Genomic DNA, 15,866 nt, shown 5'->3' on the forward strand with positions numbered 1-15,866 from the left:
CACCTACTGTACTGCCATCTTCTCGAGTTACAGCACGGGTGTCAGTTTGCAAGGTGTCATTGCTGCTTTCCCTTCAAATATAGATGTGGTGGGTTTCAATTCTTCATAGTGTGGATATAATAGTGGTTTATTTCCACATTTGATCATAAATTGCGATCAAATGTGACTAGCCACTGCACTTGCAGTGAAGATACAGCATTGAAAGTTACGCATTTGTAGTTGGCACAGAGAAATGACTGGCCCCCATGTGAATCTATTTGTTGTCATCCGTTATCCATGCCAGACATCTCATCAACATGCTCTTCTGCCCAGTTTTCAGTCAGCACGATGGGGATTGGTCGTGTCCAATCAGGCGGCCACAGGTGTGAGCAGGGTTCAGGCAGCTCCCTGTGGGAAGAATGAGCTGAGATTAGATCCAGCTCCCTCTGCTCTCCATATGCAGTGTGTGACAACATGCATAATAAAGCGTTGGAAAGCACAGATGCAGCACTCACTTTGACCAATCGCTGCTGAAGAACTGCTGAGGGAGGACCTTGTCAACTCTCCAGGGCTTCTCATAGTGAATATGTCAGTGCTGTGTGGTGTTTTTCATTAAGTGCAATAACCAATGGATGCTTTAGATATCTGACTAAAGAACAGATGTTGTGGTATAATGAGTTAAGTGCGATGCAGTCATTCCAGAGCCTCCATTTTGTGATGTGAGAAACAAATGCCATTAAATTTACACTGGTGGTGTTTGGAAAGGAAATGAAACCCCTTAGGGCCAGACTGCTTTGATCAGAGGGATTTAACGGCTCTGAGGATCTTTGCTGGAGCTTAAAGACATCAGTGTCTGACACACACACTCACGCAGCTGGGCTAAGCACAAGTGCCGCTTCAGTGACATGCCCTCCAGTTATTTACAGAATTAAGAAGAAATGTACCTATTTCACTTACCTCAACAAACAAAGAAACATACGCTTTGTGCTTTTAATGGGACCACATAGACAGTGAAAACAGTGTTTGACTGGGATATTTCCGACGTGATCAAATAATGCTTCAATATTAGAAAACAACATTGGAGTGTCTTTAAAACCCCTCTTTTGTGCAGAACTACTAGTTTCTGCCATGGATTCAAATCCAAACTGTCCAGAAGTTGACAGTTGAACAGCTGAGCCCAAGCCTCCGTTACTAATTCAAAAACGTCACTTCAGAACTAGTAGCAAAGGAACGTTGTTTCACTGACAGCTTTTTGTTTACAAGCTCGCTGTATTAAGTAGAGTATTATGAGAGAGAGATGGACTGAGCAAGTGTGATTACCTGCATCTGATACAGCATTCATTCTTCAGCTCAGTCTCATATTCACAATAAAACATTAGTTTGAATATCCACTAAGGAAAGCGATATCTTTATCATACTATCCTTTTATCTGTTAAGGGTGATTTCTGATGACAGCACTGCTCAGTGCATTTGTTGGCTGCGTCTTACAACGTGTTGCTGAAAGTAAAGATAACTTCCTTGTTTACAACCCTGTTTCAGTGTTTTTTAATAATAAAATCTTTAAAATCGCCATCTAATGGCAGAATAATGGAACTAAATTCACCATCACACACACATATACCATTTCCCAGTACTAAATACTATTATTAAATACTATTATTAAACTACTGTCATTTATATAAAGTATTATTTATTGAATAATAATTTAATTGAATCAAAAATACAAAGGCAATATACAACATTAAATTTACAAAAAAATATAACGTGATGAGATTTTGTCCTCAGCCAAAGCTGTTTGCTCTGGAACAGATAGATTAATGAGACCAAAGACTGCCCATTAGATTTACCTAAAATGAATTATATCTAATGTTCAACTACTATAGAGATATAAAATAATATATACTATATATAGGCAAGGATGCTCTCGGTGGGTTCATGAGTGCTGAATGGCTACTGACAACCTGGAGCAGAAACGTCGAAACAAATTTTTATATAGACATTGTCTTTATTAACAAACTTCATATTTGAAATCTAAGTTCATTCTCACCGAGAAAAAAAAAAAAAAAGAAACATCTAAAACTACATTCCGTGACACAAAAACAGTATTATTTATAAAATTATAGTTGATTTGGGTGTTTGCCATGACACTCGCTGTGAGAAATACCGTAAGTCGAGTGATACGAACAGTGAAATGGTTGGAGTTCTGTTATCACTAGAATATCGCACTCCTCTCAGCCAATCAGATTGGAGGACCAGAAAGAACTGTTGTATAAATAATAGTATATTGTATAAAATATTTGTTACATACAGTTCTCTCATCGTCATCCTGGAAAATCCTAGAGCTGCTTTTGTTAGACCAGGTTTCTCGCTTTTCTTGCAGGATCTGGCAACTCTGTAAGGCTTAGATGGCATGTATAGCAGCAGTTCTATTTTTACTCTGGTTTTACTCTGCTTGTGTCAAAAAAGAGTTAAACTTCCTTTAATGCCTTAAAGAGATGACTAAAGTATTAGTCAATATTATGTATAAACTTAAAGTGCTTTAGCCACATATATTAGCGTCGGATGCTACGACTACGACTACAAATTCAGTCAGATTAACAAAGATGAAATCCTCTCTCGCACCTTGTTAATATTCATATATTCTATCTGTCTAATTTTGATTTGATGACTAATAAAATTTTGGTGAATATTTTTCTTATTCCGCCTACAAAGCACTGTTGAATGAAAGTGATCTGTGCCCAAGCCTTTTAATCCAGATATATTCAAGCAGAAATTCACACTGCTGATATACATTTTTTTTTTTTGTTTGTTTGTTTTTGAGAATCAGTGCCAGTATTTTGCTGATACTCTTCATTATGGATGCATAGCACAGCATATCTATACCCTATCAGTTATTGGCAGATTTTGGATTATTACTTTTATATTACCTTTGCCATCATCTAATGCCCACTTTAAGTTGATCTTACAATGATCTTAAATGTAATCTTTAGCAATTCTCAAAATGAATATCCATTTTCATACTGTAATGGTATAAAGTTCACTTGAAACAGTTGCTGTTTATCATTTCCCAGGCATAACTTGAAATAATTATTGGCAGTGCTATTAGTATTTATTCTACTGAGGAAGTGTTAAACTTTTGTTTAATGATACTTCAAATCACACATTGATTTAGCTTTGTCCATTGTGCCTTAATGCCATTTCTAAATATAAAAGCTCCTAATGATTATTCATCCAACTTTCATTCTTTTGAAACGTGACTCAAAGCATATTATTTCCTCTCTCTGCCTCCTTCCTTTCTGAGCTTTCTGAAAGGCCCTCAATTGTTTTGTTGTTTGACACAGAATTGATGACGATTACATTCTGAATTCCTGATAACATGAAAGCCTTTCACTGTTCTACGGCAGCACATGCATCATTACTCTCATTAAACTATTCATTCAAAACCAATGTAATCCTGGGGGTACCAGCATTTAGTTTCCTGTTGTTTCATCTGCATGGAATCTGCGAGAAGCCTTGAATGTTCTCCAGTCTTTATTATGAATGACTTTGCATTTCTGCTATATCTAATTATAGACTTTTGTTCATCACCAGAGACTTGCACACATCCATTATGTCTCATTGTCTTATGTTTATCTACTAAGGGAAGATGTGAATTCAGAGAGAAAACATGACAGAGAGATAATTTATTGAAGATTATTTAATGTTTTACAGTGCTTATGAAATATCCATGTTGTCCTATCAGATACAGTATCTTCAGCAATACAGTAATGTGTGCATCATACAGAGATGCTCAGCCAAAATGGATCTATTGTATTTTAAAGACTTTTACTTCAGTGTGTGTTGGTCGTTCCTATTAGGGCTGTCACTAACAAATAATTACTCGAGTAATCTGACAATTATTTTGAAGTAGTAGTAATAAAAATTTCTCACAGTAACAATCTGTGAGATTTGCTGGATCAGGTGTGTTTGATTAGGGTTGGAGCGAAAATGTGCAGAGCTGTGGCCTTCCAGGAATTGAGTTTGAGACCAGTGGTTTAAACTTTTATTTGAAATTGCGATGAAGAGTTAGCATATGTAAGGTAACGTTAATCATATATTCTCCTGTGTTTGCGTCGGTTTGTAAATTATTTACCTTAAAAAATATGATAAAATAGCGTACGTTGGTTCCCAGATGAACGTTATAATAAACCCAAACTCAACAACAACATGCAGAGACAGAGTTTGAGATGTAAACACATGTAAATGATAACAGTTTGTGAACAGAGCCGCTTAGAAATGCATGTACGTAACCTACACACGTGTAAATATTTAAAGCGCATATATTAAACCTGCATGGTATATGTTTATTTAATTGAATCGTAGCGTTTGTGAATTCTTAATAGCATTATGCTTTATTATGATTTTTAAATGGGTTTATGTGGAACGCGCCACTTCCGGTACTTTGCCGATTTCTTGACACGGGCAAAATACGATTGAGGATTTTAAAAAATAAATAGTTTCGAATAGAATCGAGGAATTGTTGCAGCCCTAGTTCCTGTTATTCAGTACATGGAGTGAATTGTAAAGAATTTCACTATTGTTTGAGAGTTTGAAACACTGAAACATTGGCAGTTTATTATGAAATACTCAAGGTCTCACTTAATTTCGTTCTCTCCAGTAAAAATGTTTCACTGGAGACTTACCAATAGCTTGTGCCAGCACAAACGCTCTTTTGGCATTTAAGAATTACTACAGGATTTACTAAAGGCACATGACAAATTAGCAATGTAAAGGTGTAGATGCAAGTATTTTGCAACTGACCTTAATGCATATGCATTTGTAGGAGTTTCTATTTCAGACGCAAAATTTATCGGTGGAGAGTACTTGAATCTTACAAAGTGATTTATAAAAGTGTCCGCTAGTTAGTTTACTGGTATTGCACCATTATTTAAAGGGCTTGTTCAGCCAACAATGAAATTTCATTAATTAAAAGTCATTAATTACTCACCCTCATGTCGTTCCAAACCTATAAGGCCTTCGTTCATCTTCAGAACACAAATTAAGATATTTGTGATGAAATCCGAGAGCTTTTTGGCCCTGCGTAGACGGCAATGCAACTACCACATTCAAGGCCCAACTTCCTGCATAATAGGAGTGACCCACGTGTATTTTTTGTGCTGCTTCTTTGACCTACCGAAATCCTTTTCCCAAATGAATCCAGTGGATTACCAACATGTTCAGCAATGTATGCTGTGTGTACAGTTGGGCTAAATTTGCTGTACCCCAATAGAGCAGATCCTCAGAACCTGCGTGCTTGCACCAAACATATCATCACACACCTCAGTACTTTTCTATTTCTCCTGTTGTTAGTTTACTCTGTGTTCATATTGACGTCCTTTGTTTTGCTTGGTGAAACGAAGGCGCGTTTTTGTGCTAAACAAGCCAACATGGGTTAGGGCTGTGACTTCAACAAGAAGAGAAAGAGAGAGAGAGAGCGGAGGGAGGGGTGAGTGAGCAATTCAAGCACTGTTTAGTCCATTAGCATCTGTTATGTTGCCGTGCTGTAGGTGCTCAGAGAGGCTTTGCGTGGAAGCGTCCAACTAAGGCAAGTTACGCACACATACGCGCTCTCAAACACGCATTTGTGCACCGAGAGCAGCTGTGTGTGATTTGGAGCTGTCCTTCAGCACCACAACACAGTTGAACTCCCACATGGAGGGGTAGAGAGACAGACACGGAGAGAAGCGCTCGGAAACTTTCGCTCACTGTAGACTCCTGCACGGCTCTGAGAAAAGAGCATGTAAGTATGCTGATATACTTTCAACTTAATTAAATGCTATTTGTAGTGAGATGGTTAAATTATTAAGTGGCAGGAGAGTTAGTGTTTTATTGTGCATTGAATGCTTGGAGTGTTCTATATGTAGCATAATAAAATGGTTAAGGTCTTTGGGGTTTTTATAGGTTTGAGAGGTTGGATATTTAACAGACTTGGTTAAAAACAGTTTTTTTTTCTTCTAAGTTGCCTGGAGTCATCCTTGTGTTTCATTGACTTTTTCTTCAAAGTTAGTGTTTCTGGATGGTTTAAACCTGTCGTGAGCTCTTTATCAGACTATAATGTCAGCGTTCATGTTCTGTAACTTGAACGTCTTGTGTTCTCCAAGGGTCAAACATAGGAAAAGAGCAGGAACGTTAAGTGGGTTAAACCACTGAATAATTCATGAACATTTTCACTGTTTCAGTCTAGCGTGAGCAAACCTTCCTCACGCAGTTTGAGTCCTGGGAATGGATGATGTATTCACTGGATGTATCTCATTAAATAAGATTTCTCAAACATATCAGACTATATCCGTCCTCTCTACCACTTTACGGCTTGCACAGCTGTGCATATGTTGATACATCTGTCTGCTATTTAGTGTTTATGCATTTGAGAAATCCTCTACTTTCTCCAAATGCTGTAAAGCTCACATCTTTATGTGTCTCTCTTTTTCTCTCTGATTTTTCTTCCCTCCATCTCCATCGATATTACCGATCCACCCTGAGGCTGTAGGTGTTTGAAGGTTTTTTTCCTTGTTGTTTATCTGTCCTCAGCAGGATAGCATGTGTAATGTTGTTTTCTGTGTTTCCCACAGAGTACAGTCGGTTTGAAGCCAAAATCCATGATCTACGGGAGCAGATGATGAACAGCAGTATTAGTTCAGGCTCCGGCTCATTGCGGACTAGTCAGAAGAGGACCCTGTATGTCAGGTAAGCAACAAATCACAAACATGCTTAGATCTTTAATCCTCAGAGATCAACACAGGTGTAGGAGCCATATTTAATCATGTGGCACTTCTGCAAAAATAAATAAATAAATACATTTGCACAGTATATAGTTACGGTGGCCATATGTGCCCTTTTTTTATAGGACACGTCCTAGCCAGGATTTCTATATTTGGCTTTGTTTCCTGTTTTCATACTTTCTGAAGGTAATGATCGAAAAGTAGTTTGACCAATAGCATGCAGGCATTGTATATAATCGACCAAATGCATTGATTCACAAATTTCAAAAAACGCTTTTCTAGTATAATTATAATAATAGCATGATGTTGTCGGAACAAAACGGCAACAGCAATGGAGGAGGAAAAACAAATACATCCTGCTCCATTTTCAGCGACGGCTGTTTAGAAAAATATTAACGTTTATATTAATTGATCTTTTGTTATTATGAGAAGCAGGGATGCCCAAATGGTGAATCCGTTACTTATTCGGAAAGGGACGGATAACGCCTTCTACGGAGCCACTAAAAAGACATGGTTAGCCGCTTGCTAGTGGTAGCCTGTTACATTACAATACATGATATATATTTCACTTACAACATTAACAGAGTAAGTAGAGATGACTGATAGCACGATGGTGAATGATTTGCAGATCCTGAGCATCACTGACAAACATCTATATGTGGCAAGTACGCCTACTGCCGCTCTGTGCGATTGCGAATCTTGAAAGTGAAAGTAAAACGCAAATGCACATTCAAAAGCTTTTTTTTTTTTTTTTTTTTTTTTTTTTTTTTATGCCCTGCATATTAATAACGGCTTCTTGATGCCCGCAATTTCTGTACAGTATATTTACCCAATGGTATAATTGCAAGAGAAGGCATTGAAATCTCATTTTTAGGATTTTTGTAGTACGTCATTTCCTTTCTGAACACGGTATGATCGGATTCGGGCACATCCCTAATGGGAAATATAACATATTTTTGAACTATTAGAAAATTAGTAGTTAATAAGAAACACTGGTTTCTTGAGTCAGGATTACCCATACTATAGACAGGTTTGTTTTTGTATTAAAATACTGGTGTGTTTGATGTCCAGCGTGCACAAAAATGAATAAAAATCGAATAATTGATTTTTAATCGAATCGTGACCCCAAGAATTGATTTGAATCTAATTGTTTGGTACTTTAAGATTCTCACCCCAGTAGTATTAGTGGTGGTAGTAGTATTTATTTATTGATTTATGAATACTATAATATTAAATAATAAATTCTGTTATATATATATATATATATATATATATACACTACCGTTCAAAAGTTTGGGGTCAGTAAGACTTGTAATAGTCTTTAAAGAAGTCTCTTATGCTCATCAAGGCTGCATTTATTTGATTAAAAATATAGAAAAAAACAGTAATATTGCAAAATGTTTTTACAATATAAAATAATGTTTTTTTATTTTAACATACTTTAAAATAGAATTTATTCCTGTGATGAAAAGCTGACTTTTTATCAGCTGTTACTCCAGTCTTAAGTGTCACATGATCCTTCAGAAATCATTCTAATATGCGGATTTATTATTAGAATGATCAATGTTGGATAATATCAACAGTTGTGCTGCCAAATATTTTTTGGAACCTGTGATTTTTTTTTTTTTTTTTTTCTCAGGATTCTTTCATGAATAACAAGTTTAAAAAGTACAGTTTATTCAAAATATAAATATTTTATAACAATGTAAATTATTTATTATTAACTTTTAATTATTAACTTAATACTTCCTTGGTGAATAAAAGTATTAATTTCTTTAAAAAAAAAAAAAAAAAAAAAAAAAGAAAGAAACAATAAAAATGTACTGACCCCAAACTTTTGAACGGTAATGTGTATATGTGTATATATATATGTGTATATAATTGTATTACTGTTATGTTTAGTGCTGTCAATCGACTAAATCGATTTAATTGCAATTAATAACATTCGTTTTACATATACTTTTATATTGCAATAATTTCACATTCAGTCTTCAAATTAATGTAGAAACAACATAGTATATTTTAATATTTGTTAAATATTTTTATGACTGAAGATGAGTATCACTGATATTAATATTACTGATGTCTCTAGAAAATTGTTCTTTTTTTCTATGAATACCAACTTCTAATTTAAGTGAACTTAAATTAGATTTATTATTTACCTGTGCCTTTCAGCAAGTAGGAAATATACAGAAATTGAATAAAGTTATTAAACACTAAATACTACATTAATTATAAAGCTACAAAAGCTATTGACTTCCTCTTTTTTATTTTTTTTCGCCACCGCATTTGTGTTTGCAACTGACATGCTATGAGCACAGTATAAAGGCTAACAGGACAGGAAAAATAGTTTTTACTGACATATGGCCTAACGTCATCTCATCTGACCACCATTGTTCTACTGAAGCTCCTCGTCACCTGTACATTTTCCCCGCTTGTTTGACTAGCGCCTGGTGCTGAAGAGAAGTTGGAGCACTTGTCTGAAAAGTCTCACATTTGATGTGGTCGTAAAGACATTCTGCGACTAAAAATGTGCACTAGTTGTCAAGAAAAAGAGACAGAAGCAGCAGTTGTTAGTGGGGTTGCGAACCCTAGCCCAGTCCCGCGTTTACTGCATTACTGTGAATATTTTTAACGGCGTTAAACTGGAAAAATGTATTGTCTGCGTTAACGCAAATTTCGACAGCGCTATAATTTTTATATCTAAACATAACCTTGACATGCTTTTAATGCAAAGTATCATCCTGATATGTGATTTGAAAAATGTATAAAAATAGTATTTTCGCTGATGGCTTCATATTAGGGCTGGAAAACAATTAATCGTGATTAATCGGATACAAAATAAAAGTTTGAGTTTGCCTAATATATGTGTGTGTACTGTGTATAATTATTATGTATATATAAATACAAGCACATTCATGTACATATTTAAGAAATATTTACAAGTATATGTATTTTTTTTATAATTTTTATAGAATTTATATTTTGTACATAACATATTTCTCTTAAATATATACATTAATTTTTGTGTATTTATATATACATAATAATTACACAGTACACCCACGTATATTAAGCAAACTCAAACTTTTATTTTGTATTCGATTAATCGTGATTAATCATTTGCCAGCCCTACTTCATACATAACACAATGGGGTGTAATGTCTATAAATAAATACTAAATACATATTCACATAGTTCCCAATTCATCTCTAAAACCCTTGCGACCAAAAAAATTGGTCAACTTGTTATGGCTTTCATTAATATTTGACCAACCTTCTTGTAAATTTTTTTTTATTTTTTAAGTACGTTGTTATGTCTGCCGCTGAATGCATCATAGACCGCCCCTAATGCGAATATGTCGTTCTCTGAAGTGTGCCTGTTTTTTTTTTTTTGTGTGTGTGTGTGTGTTGCTTTTTAGGACATTCAGGCCAGTGGTTACATAGTAGATTAAATCACAACATTTCGTGCAGTAAAACTGAGGCGAGACATGAAGGGCTTTGTATTGACTGAAAGTTTGCCATGTTTTTGGAGCCACTGTCAATCTTTTTACCTTTCTGTGTTCACGGACTCCCATCGCTCATAGCCTAGCAGTTATACGTTAAAGCCATAGGCTATCAGGATTGTTATATGGAAACTGCTCCTGAAGTTAGCTCTTATGTGGCTTTTGTTTGACTTTGTACTTCAGCTCTCAGGTTGCTACTTCTATGTTTTAATAAGAACAGCTTTGACATTTTGAGGATTCGAAAGCCCCTGGGCACTGGATTCTCTACACTTGCATGCATTATGCACTGATTTATAAACCTAATGTGATTTTTCAGCTGTGTAGGTCACATTCAGCTCAACCCATAATGTATCGTCCCTGAGTATATTTATATATGCGATCTGAAAAATATTAGTCAGATTGGTCTTCATAAGAATTTAATTGACAGGAAATCTAATGTAAATTGAATTGAAGGACATACAGCAGAATGTTTACCATAGTAAGTGGATATAATGAATGATTAATGGAAACAAACAGTGATGGAAATGAAGAGTAAAAAGGCCTTCCATAAATATTCCGTCTCTAAAGTGGATGTTACAGTGTGGCTGTTTGCTCAAGTTTGATTTATTGCAAACTTTTACATTTAAGGATGTAGTTTGTGGTTGTTTCTAAAAGATTTATACTAACACAAGCTGTATAATGCCAGGATGCAGGTAGACCAGCTGTCATCTTTGGCTTTATATTCCCCACGGCATGTTTCTGACACGGAGTCAAGGTTTACTAGTGACAGGTAGAACATATAGTGCTAAGAAATTATGCATTTAGGCCTTTTTTTTGGCTATTGGAATATTTATCAGTGATATTTTCTAGTAAGTGTCCAGTAAATGCATTTAAAAATATTTAATTGTTCCACTGGCTGTCAGAGCACAAATATAATTTTGACCTTACTGGAAGAGACACCAGTTTTATGATCTGATATTACATTAAAATCTTGTGTCTACACAACTTAAACTTTTAATCTTCGTTCTTCAAGCCCTTTGCTATGACTTAAGGTCTCTGCTTTAGTTGTGCAAGCATACAAATAGCCTATTATACCTTTAAGCAAATTAAGACTGCACAGAAATCATCTGCATCATTTGCTGAAGAGTTAAATAAGGGTTCTTTATGTGCTTGTGAGGGTTAAAGAAGGCTTTGGTGTATGTATGTTTCATAAAGCCTCCATAAGCTTCTCAAATGCCCTGGCTTCCTCCTGGAAGTGCTTTATTATTGATGAGGAAGCAGAGATAAGCTAGTCAAGAGCTTGGACAGCTAGTTACTTCAGCTCCAGTTCTCTTACATGCACATGCACACATGCACAGAACAGCAGTGGCCTACTTAACAGCTCAGGGAATCTGTCTGTGGGCAAATGAGTTAGGAAGACTGGCTTTATAAGATGGTTTCAGTGGTTTTGTTTTGTTAAATATTCATAGAATCACACGTGTGCAGTCTTGAGGCTTTTCTTGTGGTTGTGTCTGATTTATTGTTTTTTTTTTTTTTTTTTTTTTTTTGGTTTCATTCTCCCCCTAAAATCATAATTTTGTTTGACATGCCCCATTTTTACCTTCCCTCTGACCTTTAAAATAAAGGCTGTTTTTGCTACTGCATCTCTAAAACTGAAGTCTTTTTTTGTTTCTTTGGAATAAATTTTCCTATTCTAGCATAATATAAACTATTTGAACATTCAGACCGGTCAAACATAGCAGCATTAGCTCAACCAATAGCATGGGTTTTGGGGCGGGACTGTTAGTTTGTGCTACCAATGGAAGATGGGGGAGTGTTTATAAAAGCAAAAACATATTTTTACAGTATTTTTAATATTTCTGCAGTTTGTGTTTAGCTATGCTAGTGGCACAGAAATTACACAAAAATTAGAAGTCTTGAAATGTCATGTCTTTGACTAAAATTTCAGTAGGACATTTTTTAATGTGGGAGTTTTATATTCTTCAGTCGAAAAAAATAAATTATTTTTCTCAGATTTTTTCTCCATATAGTGGAATTCAGCGGGGATCAATGGGTTGAAGGTCCAAATTGCAGTTTCACTGCAGATTCAAAGGGCTCCTCATGATCCCAGCTGAGGAATAAGGGTCTTGTCTAGCGAAACAACCGGTCATTTTCTAAAAAAAATTAACATCTTTATACTTTTTAACCACAAATGCTTGTCTTGCACTAGCTTTGCAACACGCATCTACGACTTCACGCATTACGTAATCATGTTGGAAAGGTCACGCGTGGTTAGTTCTTTGTCTGTGTACTTTGGTTCAAAAAGGTACACACAGAAAATAGGGGTTTAAAATTTTACCTTTTGGGGTACAACAGCTTGTCGCTGGAGCAGTACCCTTAAAAGGACATCTTTGTACCTTTTTTGTCCTTTTAAGGGTACTGCTCCAGCGACAAGCTGTTGTACGTTTTTTTTTACCCTTACATATGGTATCAATATGTACCCTTAAATATGTACCCTTGAAAAAAAGGACATCTTTGTACCTTTTTTTTTTTTACCCCTAATAGGTACATATGGTACTAATATGTACCTATTAGGGGTAAAAAAGGTACAAAGATGTCCTTTTAAGGGTACTGCTCCAGTAACAAGCTGTTGTACCCCTATTTTTCTGTGTGTAGGGTAGGGCACACTCCATCTCATTTTCTCCTCCAACTTTAAAATCATCCGACATTGTTGTTTTTACCTTTGTAAAGGGCGTTTGACTTTTTTTGCACGTTTGCTTTGTAAACATTGGGTCGGTACTTCAACCTGCGTCATGCATGAACTTTCCACGTATGACTACGTAATGCGTGAAGTTAGGCTAGTGCAAGATGAGGTTTATATATATACAAAGTATATCAATTTTTGTTTTCTTTTTGTGACCGATTGTTTTGCTTGATAAGACCCTTATTTCTCAACTTGGATCGTGTAGAGCCCTTTAAAGCTGCATTGAAACTGCAATTTGGACCTTCAACCCGCTGATCCCCATTGAAGTCCACTATATGGAGAAAAATCCTGGAATGTTTTCCTCAAAAACCTTAATTTCTTTTCGACTGAAGATAGACAGATGAACATCTTGGATGACATGGGGGTGACCAAATTACCAGGATTTTTTTATTCTGAAAATTAACTAATCTTTTAACATTCACTGGCTTTTTGCTTCTTGTTTATTGCTTTCTTCTCTGAAAAATAATTCTTATTACATTCTCTCTCCTCTAGAGCCCTGTTTGATTATGACATAACGAAAGACTCTGGCCTGCCCAGTCAGGGGCTGAACTTCCGCTTCGGCGACATCCTACATGTCCTGAATGCCTCGGACGAGGAGTGGTGGCAAGCGCGGCATGTAACTACAGATGGCGAGATGGAGGAGATGGGCGTCATTCCCAGCAAGAAGAGGTATGCTGTGCCCCCATGCATTCCAGAGCACACTGTACTATAGAAATATAGTTCAGTTAACCCTCTTTACCTTGATTAATGCAATTGTGCATTTAATGCCACATTACCCATGACTCATAGTCTTTCCACTAATGTTTTTTTTCACAATGTCTTCCATTTCACTTCACTGCCTTTTTTCATTTTGGTTTAATTACCACGGTGTTATGCATTGTAATTTGTAATAATGAGCAATGAGCATATATATCTGCACAGTGGCATTCAAGAATTATCATATTTGAGACTATATATGCTTACATAAATGATAGATAGTAAAAGTAACTCTTCTCTCTGTGTGATGAAGAACGTGGGCGTTTTAATTATTAAAACTAATTGATTTATTTTATTTTTTGTCATGTCCTGTTAAAACTGCTTGGATACTTTCTATGCCTTGATTATTTATTTTGCATTTATTTTTGTATAGATTTTGTTTTACACTTCAGAAAAGAGTCAAAAATAAAATTCTTTCAATATTTATTGTGAGAAAATAATATAAAATTCAGTCGTGGCTTCTTTACCACCACAAACAAGAGTTTTGCTTAAGATGAAATATGAGATGTTATAATTGAGGAAAGTCATGCTGAGTTACATACAAACGTGTGACAAAATTGTTTAATTGTATTTAGGATACAAAATTGGAATTAGCTTTAGCAAGACAAACAAGTCTGCTTTATTTTTGCCAAGGTCATGGGTTTGCTGTCACACATGTCTAATTAGAGCCTTATATTTCAGCTCTGATGTGTGATGCTGTGAGAGGTTCTCTCTCATTTGCTCCACCCAACTGTATGCTGATTGAAACTTGATAATTAACTTCTCACCTCATTCTAAAAATTTGCCTCTCTCGTTTCCTCACTGATGACGCTTTAGTCTTGAGGCACAGGGGACAGCCAGCAATTCTCTGTATTTTTAGAAACAAGCTGGGATTTCTCACTGTGAAAGTTTCTGATCTGCATCATGTGTCTTAATACTTCATCATATTTGGATTTTGGAGGTTAGATGTCATCTAGATGCATCAAAGCACAGTTTTTGTATAAAAAAAATCTCATCTCATGTAAACTCTCCCTAGGAAGCATGTCAGATCAGCGTCTGGTAAATGTTACAGTTTAGACATAGAACATGTATTTAAAGGTTAATATGTTGATAAATGTCACATACGCCACATGTTTAGCCTTTTCAAGACAATTATATCTTACTACAATAGCTTTATTCTTGCAAAAAGCAAACATTTTTGGGCTTTATATGTTTTATGTTTTAGTTTATACACATGTACATAACTAGTCAAAAGTTTTTGAACAGTAAGATATATATATATATATATATATATATATATATATATATATATATATATATATATATATATATATATATATATATATATATATATATATATATATATATATATATATATTATTTTTTTTTTTTTTTTTTTTTTTAAAGGAGTCTCTTCTGCTCACCAAACCTGCATTTATTTGATCCAAAGTACAGTAAACAGTAAAATATTGAATTTTATTTTAATATTTAAAATAAATGTTGTCTATTTGTATGTATTTTAAAATGTATTTTATTTCTGTGATTTCAAAGCTGATTTTTTTAGCATCATTACTCAATTCACATGATCCTTCAGAAATCATTATAATATGTGATTTGATATCTGATTTGCTGCTAAAAAAGCATGTATTATTATTATTATTATTATTATTATTATTATTATTATTATTATTATTATGTTGAAAACAGCGGAGTAGAATTTTTTTCAGGTTTCATTAATGAATAGAAAGTTCAGAAGAACAGCATTTATCTGAAATCTAAATATTTTGTAACATTATAAATGTCTTTATCATCACTTTTGATCAATTTAAAGCGTCCTTGCTGAATTAATTTCTGTAATTTCTTTCCCCCACCAAAAAAAAAAAAAAAAAAAAAAAAATTATACTGATGAATAATTTTTAAAAGATCATGTGACACTGAAGACTGGAGTAATGATGCTGAAAATGTAGCTTTGATCACTGGAATAAATTACATTTTAAAGTATATTCAAATAGAAAACAGTTATTTTAAATAGTAAAAATAATTAAACATTTTACTGTTTTTGCTGTATTTTGGATCAAGTAAATGCAGGCTTGGAGAGCAGATGAGACTTCTTTTTTAAAAATGTTAAAAATCTTACTGTTCACAAACTTTTGACTGGTAGTGTATA

General features: G+C 34.8%; 1 protein-coding gene across 32 annotated transcripts in view; it reads left to right on the forward strand.

Annotated features, from left to right (window-relative positions):
- The window catches only part of dlg1a (discs large MAGUK scaffold protein 1a), a 144,284-nt gene that overhangs the window by 114,508 nt on the left and 13,910 nt on the right, over positions 1–15,866 (forward strand). For 31 of the 32 annotated variants that reach the window (XM_051113474.1, XM_051113475.1, XM_051113477.1 and 28 more), the window contains 2 exons: positions 6,588–6,702; positions 13,457–13,633. In XM_051113474.1, the coding sequence (XP_050969431.1) occupies positions 6,588–6,702; positions 13,457–13,633 (292 nt within the window). Of the gene's footprint in view, positions 1–5,489; positions 5,759–6,587; positions 6,703–13,456; positions 13,634–15,866 lie in introns of those variants that run through there. The other variant, XM_051113507.1, reaches the window with a different exon arrangement.

The sequence above is a fragment of the Labeo rohita genome, chromosome 6 (assembly GCF_022985175.1).
Source record: "Labeo rohita strain BAU-BD-2019 chromosome 6, IGBB_LRoh.1.0, whole genome shotgun sequence".
In the NCBI taxonomy this organism is placed as follows: domain Eukaryota; kingdom Metazoa; phylum Chordata; class Actinopteri; order Cypriniformes; family Cyprinidae; genus Labeo; species Labeo rohita.